The sequence below is a fragment of the Lemur catta genome, chromosome 4, assembly GCF_020740605.2.
Source record: "Lemur catta isolate mLemCat1 chromosome 4, mLemCat1.pri, whole genome shotgun sequence".
NCBI classification, from domain to species: Eukaryota; Metazoa; Chordata; class Mammalia; order Primates; family Lemuridae; genus Lemur; species Lemur catta.
This window is the reverse complement of record NC_059131.1, coordinates 56,987,731-57,006,670: the sequence shown is the minus strand read 5'-3', so window position 1 is coordinate 57,006,670 and position 18,940 is coordinate 56,987,731. Positions and strand designations below refer to the sequence as shown.

Here is an 18,940-nt window from a genome sequence, read left to right as displayed (position 1 = left end):
CATCAGAGTCCCAGTTTCTGGTGAGGTGGTGGTGTATGGGATATTGGTCCATTCAGTTTTTGTGGGTCACGTCTGTGTTGTTTTGTAGTGTCACGATGATATTGCATAAGAAAATACCACAAAACAATAATAAACAATTAGCACGTGGGCCTACAGGTCAGCAGTTTTGGCTGAGCTTGGCTGGGCAGAGCCTCTGGTCTCAGGTGGCTGAGCCAAGCCCATCGTACAAAGGCCATGTGGTTGGCTAAAGTGACAGGGTGATGGAGCTCTCGTTTCCCAGCAGGCTAGCTCAGGCATGGTTTTACGGTAGTAGCAGAGAAGCAAAAACAAAAGCAGAAACAAGGAAATGCACTTTGAAGCCCCTGCAGGTGTCACATCTGCTGAGGTCCCGGACTCAGGGGAAGAGATGGACCTGCCTCTGTAGTGAGAGCAGCTGCAAAATCACATGGCAAAGGGGTGGGCCCTGGCCATGGGGAACAATCGGGGCCAGTGACCCAGTCAGACCTGTTTGGCCCCAAGGTCTCTGCTAGGGAAAGAAGGCAGCCGGGGATAGAATGTGAGATTCAACATGGGCTCAACCTGGACCCAGGGGTGGGTCCCCAGCAGGACTGAAGGGAGGCTGGGCATGGGGTCTTCCCATGTGTTCGGGAAGAGGGCGTGGGATTGTGCATTTCCCAGATCTGTCACACTTGGCACCTAGCCTCTGTCCCCAAAAGCTGAGGGACTCCAGATTTTCATGGGTGCCTCATGAATGACCATGTCAGCCCCTGAGCCTTGGTCCAGCCAGAAGGTGGGACTTGAGGCTGTTTTGATGTTGGAGAACCGAGCCCCTTACCAGCTAGTTCATCGCCAACACTGGGTGCACCCGTGGGTGGTCTGGAGCCTCTCATGGGTCCTTCCAACCCAGAGGCCAAGTCCTTTGCTGATCCAGGAGATTAAGTCACCATATTAGCCAGGTTTTTGTGATGCATAGGCAGTATTTGGGGTCCTCTCCAGCCCTGTCAGCATCCCCTGCTTACAGCTGACCCCTGAAGGGTCAGCCAGGCCACACCAGACCTAATCCCGCCAACTGGCTTTGCAGGAAGGTTTCACCTGAATGGAGTCCTTTGCCAAGAGCGCGGCATAGTTCCAAGCAGTAGTGCCTTGCTGCCCGGAACCATGGGCCTCCAGTCTGCCCTCCTACCCCTCTGTGCTGGTCTCTTTTCCGCCTGGCCGCATGGGCCACCGCACTCCTCTCTGCCAGGCCATCTGCCTCCTCAGGGCCGCCTCCCTTGTGCTTCTCTGAAAACCCAGCTGTGAAATCCCTTGTCAAACTGCCCCCCACCACCGGTGTTTTAAACTGAGCTTCTGTTGCCTCCGGAGACGTGGTTCCAGCTTCTTATTGTTTGGTGGGGCCCTGGGGCCCAGGCTTTCTGGGGCAGGAACAGATGGTGCCAGCTTCCCCTGCTGCTCTGCCCAGCTCTGCTCGCCCCACAAGGCCTTTAGCCCATCGCCCTATGGATTATCTTTGTAAAAAAATTGACTCATAGGAGTTCTTTATATATTCTGGACACAAATCCTTTGTTGGTTACATGTGCTGCAATCATCTTCTCCCATTTTGTGCCTTGTCTTTCCACTGTCTTTATGGTGTCTCTTGATAAACAAAAATTTTACATTTTATCAAACAAACTTATCAGTCTCTTTCCTTATGGTTTGCACTTTGTTCCTTAAGACATTTTTCCTTAACAAAGTTCTTGGATATACTCTCCTATATTTCTTCTAAAAATGTTAATGTTTTTACCTTTCACGTTGAAGTCTTTTCAGTTTTTGTTTCTATATGTACCTATTTTATGTACCTATTTTAAAGATTCAGAGTTCTACAGATTTGTTATGCCAAAGAGCAGCCCGTGCCGCTCCCTGCACCTGCTCCCTGTGCCTCCCCAACGGCCCTGCTCCACTGTTAGGCTCCAGCTTGTCTGTCGCATAGTCGCGGCACAGGCTGAGGATGAGGCTCCACCATGCATATGCACCCTCCTCCTCCCCAGCTTCCCAATTTGGGCTGCATCAATATTCTGTGTTAATTTCAAGCTAAACTTCATGGTAAAACTATGATGATTTATCTTTTCCTGTAGGTTTTTGATTTGTATCCTTTTCCTTGGAATTGATAATTATCTTTTTGCTGTTGTTCAGTTTTCTATGTATCACTTATTCAACCCCAAACTCTTATCAGATGTCTAAACATCTCCTTAGAATATTCAGATGCCTCAGGTACTCTCTCAATTAAATCTCCTTGGTCTTTTCCAGAGCTTATGGCGTCTAATCTGGACTGATCACTCTCTGTGTGCCATTCAACATTCTTATTAAGCCAACCATGTGTTACACACTTTGCTAGGTCCCAGAGAAACAAAGGGAACAAGATGGTTGATTCTTGCCTTCCTGGAGCTTACTATCTAATGGGAGATCCACCTTAGCCCTGGGGTGGTGGTGGAGTTTCCTTAGATCAAGATCCTCATTTTGAGGAGTTGCAAAGGGACAGAACTGTGGAGCTGAGCCAAGAGTGCCCCTGGAGGCCAACAGTGTTAGCTTTCATTTTAATACTATTCCCTTTTTCCCTGTGGCCACCCCCATTCCAGTTCATGAGTATTTAGTGAGAAAGTGGGAAAGGGCTATACGCAAGGCTTCAGAGCCAGTGAACATAATAGGTCAAATCACCCAGCTCCCAAACAGGTCAAGATGTAGACCACTCAACAGTTCAGCTTGGCCTCACTTTCTGACGACAGGCCAGAACCATCATTCGGGACACACACAATGCTTTGTGATTTATAGTTAAAACATTCTGCCTTCTTCATTCCCTCCCTCACCCCTAACTGCATGTGGTGGTGGTTGCTGGTGGTCTTTGCTGCGGGTGGGCAGAAACAGAGGCTGCCCTCAGGGAAGAGGAGTGGCTAAGGAGGCTCAAGTCTAACCTGCAGGAGAAAATAGGGCAGTGGCTTCAGAGTGAAACCCACCATAGCTCAGAACCACGGGCAACAGTGCAAAGGTGCAGCCTCAGCCTGGGCTTCTTGCACCTGTGCAAGAACAAAAACCAAAATAAAACACGTGGCTCAAGGTCCTGCCAGAGATGGGGGGAAAGCACTTTCAGAGCAGGGTCCTGTGTGGTGGTGGTGGTGGGGGGGGTTGTGGCTGGTAGAGGGAGGAACAGAGTAGTCTAATGGCAACAGGAGATGCAGCCTGATGGCACAAGGTGGTGACTCTGTGGCTTCTGCCAGATGCTCAGCCCCAGCTGATTTGTGCAGGGTGGGGAACCATCCTGAGCTCCGGCGCAGAACAGATTCCGGGATCCTGTGCGCCAGGATTGCCTGTGGGGCTGGTGCCTGGATGCTCCAGGCCACGCTCAGCCAAAGGGCTCTTCCCACAGGAGGGGCAGGAAGACTGCAGTTGTGCTACTCGCAGCAACCAGCCCCCTTCCTACACCCTTGTGTGCTTTGACTCTGCCCCGGCCATGCCCGTGGCTGGTGGCCTGGGGGAACACTGCCGTTATGTGAAAGCAAGCCTGTAGGCTTCCTGTTTACGTGAACCCAGCGGAGATGCTACCAGGTCCCCAGTGCACCTGTAGTGCATTCCTGACGTGTGTTCCGGCTGGGGCTGGGAGGAGCTGGCTGCCGGCTGCCACCCGGGCTCTTCCCAGGCCCTGAACCTAAATGCTCTGGGAAGGTGTCTGCATGACGCAGCCCTGGGCCAAAGAGAATCATACTCATCATCCCCAGACTCCACCCTGCCCTAGATTCCTTGCAGACCCGTTTTGAGACAACTATTACTTTCTGTTTCCATTTTGAATAAAAACCTCCTACAAGATGAGTAAACAGTCACAGCATTTTAGAGCTAAAAGGGGACTTAGAGGTATTAACCCTCTCATTTCACAGGTAAGCTGGCCTGCAGTGGTTAACCACCTTACCCAGTGAGAAGGGATGAACTAGGGTCGACTTCACACACCACGGGCTCTTTTCCAGGCGTCCTCGCGCTTGCTTCCGGGATCAGGAAGGAGCCTAAGTGGCACCATCTGAAAGCTCTGAACTGTGCCTGGGGCAGGGCCTGCTCTTTGATCCGGCCTCTCAGCTGGCCCCCACTGCTGGGGGTTCACTGACCTTACAGTGAGGTTGCTTAGCACCTTCCCCCCTCACTTTGGCCTTTGCTGCTGTTACAGGACACAGGAAAAAAAATCTCGTTACATTTTCATCAAGGCTCTGGATTAAGTGCTCTATGTGTACTATCTCATTTATTAACTCAGTTTTTTCAGAAGTTGTTCTCTACGTTATAAATGTTGGTTTCATGAGTGAAGATGCAGAGTCTGGGACATCAATCCTAAAAACAAGAGGGTGGGGGAAGGAAGGGAGGAAGATCCTCCAAGCAAGGCTGGTGGCCTTTCTTCCCAGCCTGCAACGCCAGTCCCTGGGGCCGCTGGAGTGAGGCTAAAAGGAGGCTCTGGACCCCAGGGGTTCCCTCACCAGACAGCCTCTCCACAAAGCCCAGGACCCGGCTCTCACCGCGGCTCGCTGTGTTTCTAAAGAGAAAGGCCACATTGCATTCTAAGAGCGCATTTCCCTCCATTGATGGGTTTAGACACCTCAGGGGAGCCAATGTTCAGCTCCTGCACCTCCAGGTGGGAAAGAAATGCTTACTATGAGTCAATCAAAAGTTATTTATTTTCTAAAAGTATAAAAAACACATACAAAAGGAACTCACTCTTGGCTAAAATGAAGAGAAAATATCATTGTAACACACAGCAAGGCCACTGTGGAGAAAGTCTTGCTCCTAAACCATCAGTAATTTTAATCACCACTCTGCCCCAGACTCCTTCGAAGTCACTATTTCTAAATTACACAAGGACAAAGAGTAAGCTTTATTAAACCAGACTCATAAAAGGATTGTGCTTCTCCAGGTTCATAAAATATAATTCCAAGGCTCTGAGGAAAATGTTCTTATGTCACTCCCAGGGAACTTTTCTCCCCAAGAGTTGATTGGTCACTTTCTGTGGAAGAAAAGAAAGGCAGGAAAGAAGTTAGGTGCTCTTGTCACCCAGCAGACGCCACTCCTCTATGTGGCTAGGAGATCCGCCACCCAGATCTTGTTATTTTACTCAGGTACAGAAACTATGGTAATTATACAAAAAATACATCCTGGAAGGTTTGGGAAAGATGATCTACAATTGCTATCTATTATTTCTATGCAGACATAGATAATTTATAATCCTGACAGACTAATCAGTCCCTCAGTTCACAAGCACACGAGCACAGTGAGGCCGGGCAGTGCCGGCGCCTGCCCCCCCTCAAGCAGTGGGCCCCGGTTCTGGGGGTGCTCCAGAAAGTTCCCCAGTCCCACATCAGTCTGGGATGAACTGGTCTTTTGGTTTCTGACTTTCAGAGTCCTCTGAGGTGTAGTGAGGGGGTTGGAAAGGACACAGGGACAGTGAAGGATGTGGCCCTTTAGGCACAGTAGCCATTCTGGTTTCTTGGGGAATTAACTGGCACCAAGACCCACAGCACCAGTGACTTCACCGGGGACACAGGCATGAAGTGGTGGCAGCTTGGAGGGCTCTGACCCCACCAAGCTGACAACTCTTATGCCACACTCAGACGTTTTCCAGTTTAACAGTTCTAGAGGTATCTGACTTACTCATGAAGGGCATAAAATCATCATCTGGGACTTTGAAATGTAAATGTAACAAGTTTGATATTTTGGACATTTCTACCAAGATATATGAATTGACTCTTTCGTGTGAAATTTGGTTCATTCCAAATGTATTCATGGAAAGTGTCTTCCACAATCAAGGCTGAGGAGCTACACCTGATTTGAAATTGAAACAGGTGCTGTAGCTTTCACATTTCAGCATTAGTACAGTGCATTTAAGTTCACCCTCAAGCACGGTTAATTCTGAGTGAATGCTTGAACAAGTCAGTGTGTTTCTCTCCATTTCTCTTTCTCCTGATAAAACTGATCCATGCTGCTCTAGACAGAGGACTGACTGACCTTTTTATATAGCTGGGCTCGCAGTCGGTATGACTTATATTCTGATCTCCTCTTCTCCTCTTCTCTCTTTTTCTGTACTTCTGGCAGCTGCTCATAAATCCTTAGAAATGGCACCAGTGGCAAGACAGAAAGCGGGGAGGTTACCAGGGTGCAGAGGCACACGATTTCCTCTCCCCATCCCTGCCCAAGCTCTCCTGCTCTCCACGCATTCCTCCCTCCACACAGGCCCTTAGACACCTGGATACAGAGAACCTGGCTTGGGCTCACAATCTGGAAAGGGAGACAGATGAATAAAAACATAAAATCCTGCTAATCGTGGTTACTTCTGGGAAAGGAGTGGGATAATAAGGGCAGAGGTGAACTGGTTTCCATGCTATGTGCAAACAGGTATTGTTTCTTTCTTTCTTTTTTTTTTGAGACAGAGTCTCACTCTGTTGCCCAGGCTAGAGTGCCGTGGCATCAGCCTAGCTCACAGCAACCTCAAACTCCTGGGCTTAAGCGATCCTCCTGCCTCAGCCTCCCAAGTAGCTGGGACCACAGGCATGCACTGCTATGCCTGGCTAATTTTTTCTACATATTTTTTTAGTTGTCCAGATAATTTATTTCTATTTTTAGTAGAGAGGGGATCTTGCTCTTACTCAGGCTGGTCTTGAACTCCTGAGCTCAAACGATCCTCCCGCCTTGGCCTCCCAGAGTGCTAGGATTACAGGCGTGAGCCATTGCTCCCGGCCTGGTATTGTTTCAATATAAGATAATGAACAGGTATTGCTATTGTATATTTAAACACAAGGAAAATTTCGGGAAAGAACTAAAATAGGGTCATATATACAAAATGCCACAGGAGAAGTTATAGGAGAAGAAAAAACATTCTGATGGATGGAGTCAGGAAAGGCTTCAGAGAGGCGATTAGGTGTGAGTTAGGTATTTAGACAAATTAGGATCAGAGAGGGAATAGGACGAGGGGGAAACGGAAAATGAGTTCAATTAGGGAAAATGAGTGTTGGTAAAAATGGAGTCAAGGCTTCACAGAGAGGCATGTCGGGGAACAGATGGGAAGGAAGTAGGGTGGGGAGGAGGTGGGCTGTGAGGGGTCTTGCAGCCACATGAAAAACGTGGGCTTTCTCCTATCAGAGGTTGGGCGTCACTGATTTTAAGTTGGGAGGTGCACAATCAAATGTGCATTTGATAAATATACTTTAATTGGAAACAATCTAAATTTCCAATAAAAGAACACTTAAACAGATTATGGAATATAACAGAATTATAACAAACCCTAAGAAAAGATGTTTCAAGAATTTTTAATGGCGGGATGCGGTGGCTCACACCTGTAATCCTATCACCGCCGAGGTGGGCGGATTGTTTGAGCTCAGGAGTTCGAGACCAGCCTGAGCAAGAGCAAGACCCCGTCTCTACTAAAAATAGAAAGAAATAATATGGACAGCTAAAAATATACATAGAAAAAATGAGCCGGGCATGGTGGCGCATGCCTGTAGTCCCAGCTACTCAGGAGGCTGAGGCAGGAGGATCGCTTGAGCCCAGGAGTTTGAGGTTGCTGTGAGCTAGGCTGACACCATGGCACTCTAGCCAGGGCAACAGAGTGAGACTGTGTCTCAAAAAAAAAAAAAAAAGAATTTTTAATGACATGAGAAAATTTTCACAATATAATATTGAGTAAATAAAATAAGACACAAACCTGTATATGTAGTACGATCAACAATTTGGCAAAAAAAACGTGTTTTATACAGGTCTCCGTAAAACTCCCACACCTCCCACCAGAAACAGGACTAGTGTTAGGTATGTTTAGATGGAAGGATTATAAGCGATATTCATTTTCTTCTTTCTACTTTTTTCTGCATTTTCTAAAGTGTTCTATAATCTGGAGAAAAAAAATCATTGAAAATGATGCAGAAACTCTGTGGGAAATAGCTCAGAGAAGGTAAAGGCATCCCTTGAAGGACACACGGTAACAAAATGCTTCCAGATAAAAGAGTTCTCTCTTTTTCAAATCTTTTCTTCTCACAGAACCTTTAAACATCTTTGGTATAGGTAGGTGACGAGAAAAGATGATGAGTAATAGAAGCTCCAGAGACACGAATCCTCAGTCAGACACAGTTAAAGGAGTATTGCATGGGAAGCCCAAACACCGGGCTCTGACCCCAGCTCTGACCCTAAGTTGCTGGGGTTCTTCCCCTCTCTGGGTTGCAGTTACCTAAAAATTAAGGGTGACTAGATGATATTTAAGATCCCATTCCAGTCAATGAGTCTCAGATGTAAGTGAATCACTTCCTTGAAAAGGGGCCAGATGAGAAGTAAAACTGAATAGAAGCCCTCTAATGAAAATGTGTCAGTTTAAAGCTCAAGTCTCTCCAGACAATGGATATTTAACCTACTTCTATAAGTATATTTATGATTGAAAGCACTGATATTTTATAGAAGATGCCCTGCCTGCTTCCTGTAGGCAAGCTTCATGGTCTCTTACAGCAAGGACTCCTATTGCTGAGTGAGGTGAGACTGTAATTAGCTGCCACACAATGAACACTGTATAATTTCAAATTAAATTTTATGACATAGAATGAAGCAATGATTCTCAAATTTTTTTGACATCTTCACACTCCTAAAAATTGAGGAACCCAATGTGGATTTTATTTATCAATATCATATTAAAAATTAAAACTAAAAAATTTAAAAATACCTATTTTTAAATTCACTTAAAAATACAATAGTAAGCCTGTTATATGCTAACATAGTAACCTATTTTTTAAATGAAAAATAAAGATGTTTCCCAAAACAAAAAAATTTTAGTGAGAAGAATGGCATTGTTTTACATTTTTTGCAAAACTCTTTGATGTCTGGTTTAACAGGAAACAGGTAGACTCTTACATTAATATCTGCTTCTGTCTGTTGCCAGATGTTGTTCTGGTTAAAGCATACATCAAAAAAATCTGGCTGACACATATACATAGCTGGAAAAGAGAGTATTTCAATATTCTTTTCAGATAACTGTTGATCATCTTTGATACTACAACATAACAAGCAGTAGTTTCTTTTTACACAGGCGTGATCATAGCTTACTGAGGCATCAAACTCCTGGGCTCAAGCAGTCCTCCCACCTCAGCCTCCCAAGTAGCAGGGACTGCAGGTGCGCACTACCACGTCCAGCTTCAGTGAACTTTTTATACTCTGTTACATAAAAATCCGATAGTCTATCTTATGCTGTGAGTGGATCTTTTATCTGTGCCTGATTTTGTAATATCATGCAACAATCATTTGGAAAATCCTGGTCCAATGAGTTATGCAGATCTTCTGAACGTTGACAAATTCACTTATATCACATGAAAATCATCACATTTGTTAATGTTACTGCTGATCTTGTCAGAAAAGTCTAAGTACTGGGAAGCTGTCAAGCTCATGGTGGTAAATACAAGTTTACTAGAATTTTACCGTTTGCTTGAAAGCTCAGATTTTCTCTTTGGCAACAAATAATGTCAGCTGTTTTTCCTAAAGTGACAGACTCATTTCTTCATTTTTAAGAAAATGGCTGCTACGTGCCCAAGTTGGAATAATCGGTTTATCTGTCAGTTATTCTTTCAAGTAAAACTGGTGTTCCACGAAAAAAGCAACTAGTTCAGTTCACGATGCAAACCATGGCTTAGGTGCTTTTCCTCGAGACAGTCGTCACGTTTTGGCATGCAGCAGAAGTGCTAGGTGCACTTCCGTCTACACTGCTTCCACTGTGCTGCCAACACACTCCTGGCGGGTAGCTGTGAAGGGTACATGCCTGCTAGGCTCATACCGTTTGGTGTCACTGTTGTGGATAGTCCTCAGGCACCAGCGGTTTCACTCTACCCGCTGCTTTTGCATAATCAATACAAACGTCAACAGTGAAAAAGGCACATAACGTCCTAGTATTATTTTGAAATTAGTTTTGACTTTGCAAATCCCCTGGAAGAGTCTCAGCAACCTCCAGGGGTCCACAGACTACTCTCTGAGAATCACTGGATTAAAGCATTCCTTTGAATTATCTATGTGGGTTTACTAAATGGAGAGTAAAAACAAGATTTCAAGAGGAATTCTTAAATTATACAAGATAAACTGTTTTATCTTCATTACTTCAGAAGTACTATGCCAACTATACAACTGCTCTTATTAAATAAAGCAAGTCTCCAAAGAACCCCTAAAAAATCCTTAACTTAGTTATTACATGGCATTCTCATGATCAATATATGCATATCTTAAATTAATTAATTAAGGCTAGCTAAAGCTTACAATGGCACAAAATTCAAAAGGTTTGAAAAGGTAAAAAGTCTCAGCCACTCAATTCTTTTGCCCAAAGGCAACCACTATTATCAGTTTTTTGTCTTCCAGAAATATTCTATGTATATAAAAGTATACACATCAATATAAGCACAAATACTTCATTTTAAAGACCACAAATGAAGTATACACATGCTTCTAAAACTTGATTTTTTTTTTTTGAAGTTTAATTTTATGTGTCTTGGAGAGCTCTCCATTATTTCTCATTCTATTGGGTAAATTTCTAGAAAGGGACTGCTAAGATAAAGGGTATGGCCACCCCAAATAAATATTTAATTTTATTTCAAAATATTCTTTTTTTTTTTTTTTTTGAGACAGAATCTCACTGTGTTGCCCAGGCTAGAGTGCTGTGGCATCAGCCTAGCTCACAGCAACCTCAAACTCCTGGGCTCAAGCAATCCTCCTGCCTCAGCCTCCTGAGCAGCTGGGACTAAAAGGCATGCGCCACCATGCCCGGCTAATTTTTTCTGTATACAAAATATTCTTTATTTACATTTAGGTTTCTAATAAAGAAGAGCCTAAGGCATGCAAATTATTGGGGATTCTTTTTGTCTTTTGTATATGAGTCACTCATACCATGATCTGTTATTTTTTGTCTTTTTTAGTGTCATAGGTGACAAACTTGGCCTTACCGTTTAGACCTCTGAATCATTTCCTTCTTCCCAACAGGCCTGTTCTTCTGGGCAGCCAGGAAGACTAAGCAAGAGAAGGGGTTTTCAGTGAGTAATAACTTAACAAGAAAGGGTGTGAGAGGGAGCTGCTAGGACTTTGTGCTCCTACCCTGAGCTGGGTAGTGAGCAATGACCAAGGCCAAGGGCAAGGCTAAGGTTAGACTAGGGGGCCTAAAACAGCAGCCTAAGGCCTCCCAAGACATAACTCTCTGTAGCACAGTCTAGACAGTTTGAATTGAAAAACTGACAAGTTTATAGGTGATGTTGTCATGAAAAGATTAGGTAGTAATTTATAGTTTTCACAGCTTTCATATATTATTTTATTGAGATCTTAAACCTAGCATAATTTTTAAGAACACAGACTCTGGAGCCACCCTACCTGGGTTCAAATCCTAGCTGTTTTACTTATTAGGTATGTAATCTGGGGCAAGGAACTTAATCTCTATTTGCTTCAGTTTTCTCACTATAAAATAGAGATATTAATAGCATCTACCTTAGAGAGGTGTTGTAAACATTAAATGAGAACAGTGTCTGGGCAAGATGCAAAGGCTACATAAGTGCTTATTATTATTATTTTTCCTATCCTGTGAGGTAGGCAAGTCTGGAATCGGCCCTATCTTTAGAGGAAAAAAATTATTTTTTCAGTCTGTAATCGGCCCTATCTTTAGAGGAAAAAAATTATTTTTTCAGAATTAACTTGTTCACGGACACAGAGCTGGTTTATAAAAAAGCCCTTCTCATTTATACACTCTTGTTCGTTCTTAGAGACAGCGGGCGTCTCACTCCATTGCCCAGGCTGGAATACAGTGGTATGATCTTGAACTCCTGGGCTCAAGTGATTCTTCCATCTCAGCCTCCCCAGTAGCTAGGACTACAGGTGCGCACTCCACCACACCCAGCTGGGTTTTGTTTTTGAGACACGGTCTTACTCTGTTCCTTGGGCTAGAGTGCAGTGGCATCATCATAGCTAACTGCAACCTCAAACTCCTGGGCTTAAGTTATTCTCCTGCCTCAGCCTCCCTAGTAGCTGGGACTACAGGTGTGTGCCACCACACCCAGCTAATTTTTCTGTTTTTTGTAGAGACAGAGTCTCGCTCTTGCTTAGGCTGATCTCAAATTCCTGGCCTCAAGCAATTCTCCTGCCTTGGCCTCCCAAAGTGCTAGGATTACAGGTGTGAGCCATTGCGCCCAGCCTGATTTTTAAATTTTTTTGTAGACATGGAGTCTTGATATGTTGCCCAGGCTGGTCTTGAACTCCTGGCTTCAAGTTATCTCCCTGCCTCAGCTTCCCAAAGTGCTGGGGTTACAGGCGTGAGCCACTGTGCCTGGCCCCTGTACACTCTTGTTTTTAAAATACAGCGACAGGGCTAGAGTAACTAGGCTTACTTGGATCATAAAAATGCTGAGAGAAAAGTCAGTCAGGTTCTGCTAGCTGTCCATGTAACCGGCCTGGCATTTAGCAGTGCTCCATGGCACAGTGGCAGACCTTGCCTTCTGTATTACACTGATAGGAAAGTGGACAAGCAGGTGTACCTCTTTTGGGCAGCAGGTGCATAGGATTCCGGCAGCCCTGCCATTCTCTCCCAGTGTTGAACAGTGTGTCCCGCTCACTCTGTAATATGTTCTGCAGCTTCCTCTCCTGGACTATTAACTTCAGGCGCTTTATCCGCTCCCCAGAGCGCGAGATGAAGTCAGGTCTGTGAAGCTGAAGTGATTCCTAAGGAGGAGAAAAAATCCAGACCTCATATTAATGAAGCAGTCTGCTCTCCAAGTGCCTAGAAAAACCACCCCTGACCAACAAGTTTGGAGAGCCTGTTGCTAATGCTCAGAAAATATCAAGAGTTGAAGAATACTCTGACACCTCTCTGTCGGGGAGAGCTCCAGAAGGGACATCGGAGGAATTAAACAAATGCCTTTGGAATAAGTCAAGAACTAAGACTGTGGGCAAATCACAACTCTCCCAAATGTTGAAGGGATAGAGCTCTGCCCACTGTGCTACTTTAAATTTCTGTTCAAATACATCATTAAATAGCATTTCCTTTAATCCCCGAGAGACACGTAAGAAGAGACTTGGTGCCTTTTAAATCCTGTGTTAAGCAGGAATAGCAGTCACATAAATAGAGGAACACGTGGACGGCTGACACAAACATCAGGCCTCCAGGCACTCCACATGCAGGTACCTATAGACCCGATAAACTGTGCCGAAACATCCTCCCTTCTCTTGCCTTGTCCTCAGATCCTGAGATTTAGAATGGCCAAGAGCAAGGCAATCTTTGATTAATAATGGGAAACCAAGCCCTTATGCAAGGAAAACAGATGAACTGTGGAGGTGCTAGAGAAAGAAGAGGGTCACCTGACTAAACCTCAACATGCCAAGTTACAGATGCAACTTCTTTGGACTTTGTCCTTCTTCTCCCTAAATATAGGGCTACAGTGTATTCAACATCACCACACCTGTAAGGTTGTTCTCACAAATGGCTTCAGGGGTTCTCTGCCATCATCTCTGCCTGCACCTGCCGGGGACTCCCGACAGTCCGTCCGCTGTCCCTGCCAGTTCTGCTCCCGCAGTGGCTCCCTCCAGGGCTTGGTTTTGGTCATTGGTTCAAACCAGGAGATACCGGGGCCAAAAATCTTGGGCAGGTTTTCCTTCTTAGATCCAGACTTCACATTTTCCACAGGAACAAACCATGAAACGCCTACAGGAAATATTTTTAAGAAGAAAAAAAGATTTTTTTCATTTTTTGCCGCCCACCCAGCTCTCACCAAACACACGCACATAATATAGATTCTCGGGGGACTTGGCTGTCAGAGGCCATCAGGGTGTCCCTGCGTCTGGCTTAACTGTAGGTATAGGACTCCAACTGTAGTGCTAGATACTCTGACAACTTGTCCACGTGGTGGCTGGGGGTAGGTGGAGTCAACACAGTCATTTAGAAACAAAGAATCTTAGCATTTCAAGAGACTTGAAATTCACTAGTTTTTCTGCTACAAAATCTGAAACTGGAAACTGACCTTCACAGGAAGTCTGCTTGTTCTTCTTTAACTTTTTGTCCTCAGGATAACTGGTAAAGAGAATTTTCTCTTCAATTTTTTCTTCTGACCAAGAAGTCACATCACTGTCCTCTTCTAATCTAGCCTCGCTAGAACTTGGAGTTGGGAAAGTCATGCCAACATCTCGAGTGTGTTTTTTGGGACCATTCACAATCTCCAAGTTACCTGAGGGGAAAGATCACAGATATCTCTGGAAGCAGCCTAGAGGCTTAGTTAACAGGTCTATTCAAGTCAGTAAGTGAACTCTTTTTAATGCTTCAAAAACATACTGCCTTTGTTTGGGGTGGAGCAAAGGAAGAGAAGAAGAGAGGGCGAGGGAGAAAGAAAAGAAGGTTTTTATATCTATCTAAGTCACTTTAGATATTAGAGGGAAAGAAGAACTAATATGGGTTCAAAGGGTAAAGCATTTCAATTCTCATCCCAAGTGAGAAAGAAAATAATTGGCCATCACCCAGGCAAGGAAGAAGTTGATAGAGGTAAAGACAAGACTTGAAGGGGAGAAAAAAATCAAGAGGGCAGTTTATTTATTTTTGTTTTATAAAATCAAAAGGTATAGAAAAGTATAAACTGAAAAGCTTCCTTCTCACTCCTGTTCTCGGTTCACACTGTTCACAACCCCCTGTGATTCCCAAAAACTTTTTTTGCACATTCAAGCAATTCTCTTCCCTTATTTTTTTTTAAATAAATATAGTAGTATGACCTAAAAAAATTTTTTATATCTTGGAGATCTTTCCATATTAGTACGGAGAGAGCTTCCTCATTCTATATAGGATTTCACTATATGGATGTACAATAATTTAATCAAGCATTTAGCTACTGATGGACATCTAAGTTGACTTTGATTTTCTGCTATAACAAATGATACTTTGGTGGTTAATTTTGTACATTTGTCATTTTGCACATACACAAATATATCCATAAGCTAAATTCCACATCTGTGCAATGTATCTATAGGACAAATTGCATAAGCAAAAATGCTGGGTCAAAGTAATTTTGATAGGAACTGTCGAACTGCCTCTCACAGTGTACCAACTTAGACTCCTACTAGAATATATGAGGATACCCATTTCCCTACACTCTTGCCCACAAACTTGCCATCAAACTTGAATTTTGCCAATCTAATAGGTGAAAAATAGCAGTTGGATACAGTTTTAATCTTAATTTCCTTTATTATGAGTGAGGTTAAGTATCTCATATGTTTAAGAGCCATTTTTATTTCAATGGAAAAGTTTAATTTCAAAAAATTTACCTGCTTGTACACCCTTGTTTAACATGTGCACATTTTGCTCATTGCAAATAGTCGAGTTCGAGCTCAAGCTATGGGCAGAAGATGGAATAGAGTCAGAAGAAATCATGTGGTTTGCCACCTGGAAAAATAAAAGAGATCCTGTTATGGTTACCTGCAATCAATGGCACAGCTAACCCACAGCAGAAGTAAGTCCACAGGTCATCAGGAGCCCTTTCTTACCCAACTCAAATTGCTAAAATGAAGCTGGAGGAAGCCTGAAACAATGTGACCATGCTGCCATGTATCTGTGAGAAGGAGCAGAATGCTATTGTAGTTGGATAGGGCCTGAGCTGTTGCAAGATGGTAAGACAAAAAGAGGCTGGGTATATTCTCAGGGCTTGGAAAAACTCTGAGGACGATGCTAGCCAAACATTAGTCTGGTGCATCTTCAGACGGGCATTCTGAATTGACACCTGCAAATAATTTTGATGTAATTTTGTAGTATGAAATACTATTATATAAAACAGTATTTCTTAAACTTGCTCATCATAAAGATCTCCTGGGAAACGGCTAACTCAGAACAATGAGTCAGAATCTCTAGGGGAGGGGTCTGAGCATCTATATTTTGAATAAATGCCAGGTGATTTTCTATTTAAGCAAGTTTGGTTGAGGTGAATTCAAGCCCAAGTAAGGAGAGGAAACTTAGAGTATCTGCTTCCTTGAACAAGATAAACTACATTCCAGGGCCCTCAGGAAACTTGTAACAGAATCCTGGAGAAGGGCCATGTTAGACATTTGAAGACAGGAAATGTTTTGATTTTCAGAAAAGTGAGCATTGCAGGCTGGTGAGTTGACCTGTATAATTTAGGATGGATAATCAATCTGATAATTTGCAATGAATTAGAGATCGAAGGAAAGATTTGCAAATTTCAGCCAGGGCTCAGGAAGGCAGGCAGAACAAGCCCTGACAGGTTACCCTTGTTTTTCCTAGTAGACATACGGTCACTTGACTGGCAGAACAAAAGAATGTGAGTACACCTAAATTTTAACAAAATAACAAAACATCTCATGGCATCTTTGAGGCAAGGTGAAGTTATATGGGTTAGATAGTAATACAAGTTGGTAGAACCATAACTGGTTGAACCAACCTTACCCAAATATTGAAACACAGAGAGAGGCCTTTACTGAGTGGTACATCTTGCCTCTGACATCCAACATTTCCTAAGCACCTACTGTGTGCCAGTTACTGGGTTTGGCTCTGGCTATTTCCTAACATTTTATAGATCAATGTCTTGGAGATATGGAAAGCAGGAGAATTTCCGTACAATGCACATCTGGGAGTGCCTGAATGGCTGTCAGGATCCCAAATGATAACAGGAATGATGGGCTCAGTCAAACATGAAGATGTTCAGTAGGAGTAATTGTAAAATCTTTGTCACTTTGGTTAGGCAAAGAGTTCTCAAGTATAACACCAAAGGCATGATTCATGAAAGAAAAACATTTAAAATTGGGCCTCATCATTACTATAGTAAAACCATTTGCACTTCAGAAGACACTGTCTTAAATGAAAAAGTCAAGCCACAGACTGGGAGAAATTATTTGCAAATCATACATCTGATATAGGACTTATAACCAGAATATATACAGAACCCTTAAAATTAAGTAGGAAGACAAATAAACTAATTTAAAAATGGGTAAAAGATTTGGACAGACATTTCATCAAAGAAGATATAAGCGAAGTCAATAAGTACAGGAAAAGGTGTTCAATGTCATCAGTCATTAGGGAAATTCAAATTAAAATCACAATGAGATACCACTTCACACTCACTAGGATGGTTATAACCAAAAGGATGGAAAACAGCAAGTATTGACAAGGAGGTGAAGAAACTGAAACTTTCACACATTGCACGTGGGAATGTAATGATGCAGCCACTTGGGAAAACACTGGCAATTTCTTAAAAAGTTAAACATAAACTTACCACATGATCCAGCAATTCCACTCTTAGGTTAATACCACCCCCCGCCCCTGCCGCAAATGAAAATGTATTCCTACACAAAAACTTTTGTACAAATGTTAATAGCAGCATTAATATTACCCCCCAAATTGAAATAACCCAAATGTCTATAAACTGATAAAATGTGGTATATCCACTCAATGGAATACTATTCAGCAATAAAAACAAACTACTGATACATAGTACAACATGGATGAAGCTTGAGATCATTATGTTAAACAAAAGAAGCCATATGTAAAAGACCACATATTATATGATGCTATTTACATGAAATGTCCAGAAGAGGCAGAAAGCAGATGAGTGGTTGCTTGGGGCGGGGAATGTGAATTGACTACAAACAGGTACAAGGGACCTTTTTTGTGGAGACAGAAATGTTCTAAAATTGGATTGTGGTAATGATTGCACAACTCTATAAATTTACTAAAAATAACTGCACTTGGAATGCATGAATTTTACAGTATGTAAATCATACTTCAATAAAGCTGCTTTAAAAAAATCTCTGTAGAGATATGCAAGAAACTGGTAACATTGCCTCTGGGAAGGACAGCTGGGTGCCTGGGGAACAGGAGTAGGAAGAACACTCTACCAAATATTCTTTTATACACTTTCAATTTTGTACCATGTGGTTATATTACCAGTTTAAGAAATGAGAATAAACACGCACACACACACAAACTTGTGAGGAAGACTATGGCAATAAAGATTTAATGAGTTCAGCAGCAGTTACATGTGTTAGGTCACAGAAATGCTCTAATCACTGAAAGGAAGGTGGTAAGTTGGTTTTGTCAATGTGCCCTCACCACCTGAACCACATGCTCAAAGGGACATGTTTAATAATGGGTTACCAACAAACTTAGACCCAGGAAAGCTACCAAATCCAGAAAGGAGAGTAGAAACCATGACATGGGCGGGATGGTTCAGAGTAAAGACTTGAGAGAAAACACTTTAGGCAACGAAATGAGGGCCTGAGAGGGAGAAGACGAGATCTCTTTCCTATGTCTTCAGAGAGCAGTTCCAGGAACAGAGCCAGGAATTCCAGTGCAAGGAGATTTTGGATCTTTACAAGTTAAAGCCTTTGATAACTGGAGCCTTAGACATTTGGAACGAGCCACCCCATGAGCAGTGAGAGGTAGAGCTGCTGAGGCAGAGGCCCCTTTGGTGCAGATGCAAAAATGTCGACATGGTGGGAGTGGGTAGGGCCATAGCACTCCCACGGCCCCTTCCAAGCCCGAGATTCTGCAAACTTCCTGCAGTTCCAAAGTATACAACCGGTCATGGTATGCACCACAGCGTGTGAAAAATACACAGTTACATTGGATTAGATGAGGAGGCTTGGTGTGTGTGTTTCTGTTTTTAGTTCAAATCCTTTCTGATTTAGTAATTCCTGCCTATAAAAAAGTAATCATTTAAAAATAAATTCCCTCTCAACAAAATGTATTTATTCAGCCCTCTAGGATGGTGACAATCAACAGCAAAGGCAAAAACTAGTGTTTATTAGGATGTGGAGAAATTGAAATCCTCATACATGCTGGTGGGACTGTATAATGGTGCAGGTGCTTTGGAAAACAGCCTGGAAGTTCCCCAAATGGTTAAACAGAGAGTTATCATATGATTTAGCAAGTCCACCCTTAGGTATATACCCGAGAGAAATGAAA

General features: G+C 43.2%; 1 protein-coding gene across 1 annotated transcript in view; it reads right to left on the bottom strand.

The window, feature by feature from the left end:
• Positions 1-4,666: 4,666 nt before the first annotated feature.
• ALMS1 (ALMS1 centrosome and basal body associated protein) overlaps positions 4,667-18,940 on the bottom strand; it is a 161,207-nt gene continuing 146,933 nt past the window's right edge. Inside the window, exons 17-23 of the mRNA XM_045549868.1 lie at positions 15,292-15,409; positions 14,004-14,207; positions 13,446-13,687; positions 12,525-12,708; positions 10,953-11,016; positions 6,007-6,106; positions 4,667-5,008 (exon numbers count right to left, since the gene is read on the bottom strand). Coding sequence (XP_045405824.1) covers positions 4,964-5,008; positions 6,007-6,106; positions 10,953-11,016; positions 12,525-12,708; positions 13,446-13,687; positions 14,004-14,207; positions 15,292-15,409 — 957 coding nt within the window. The 3' untranslated portion in view covers positions 4,667-4,963. The remainder of the gene's footprint in view (positions 5,009-6,006; positions 6,107-10,952; positions 11,017-12,524; positions 12,709-13,445; positions 13,688-14,003; positions 14,208-15,291; positions 15,410-18,940) is intronic.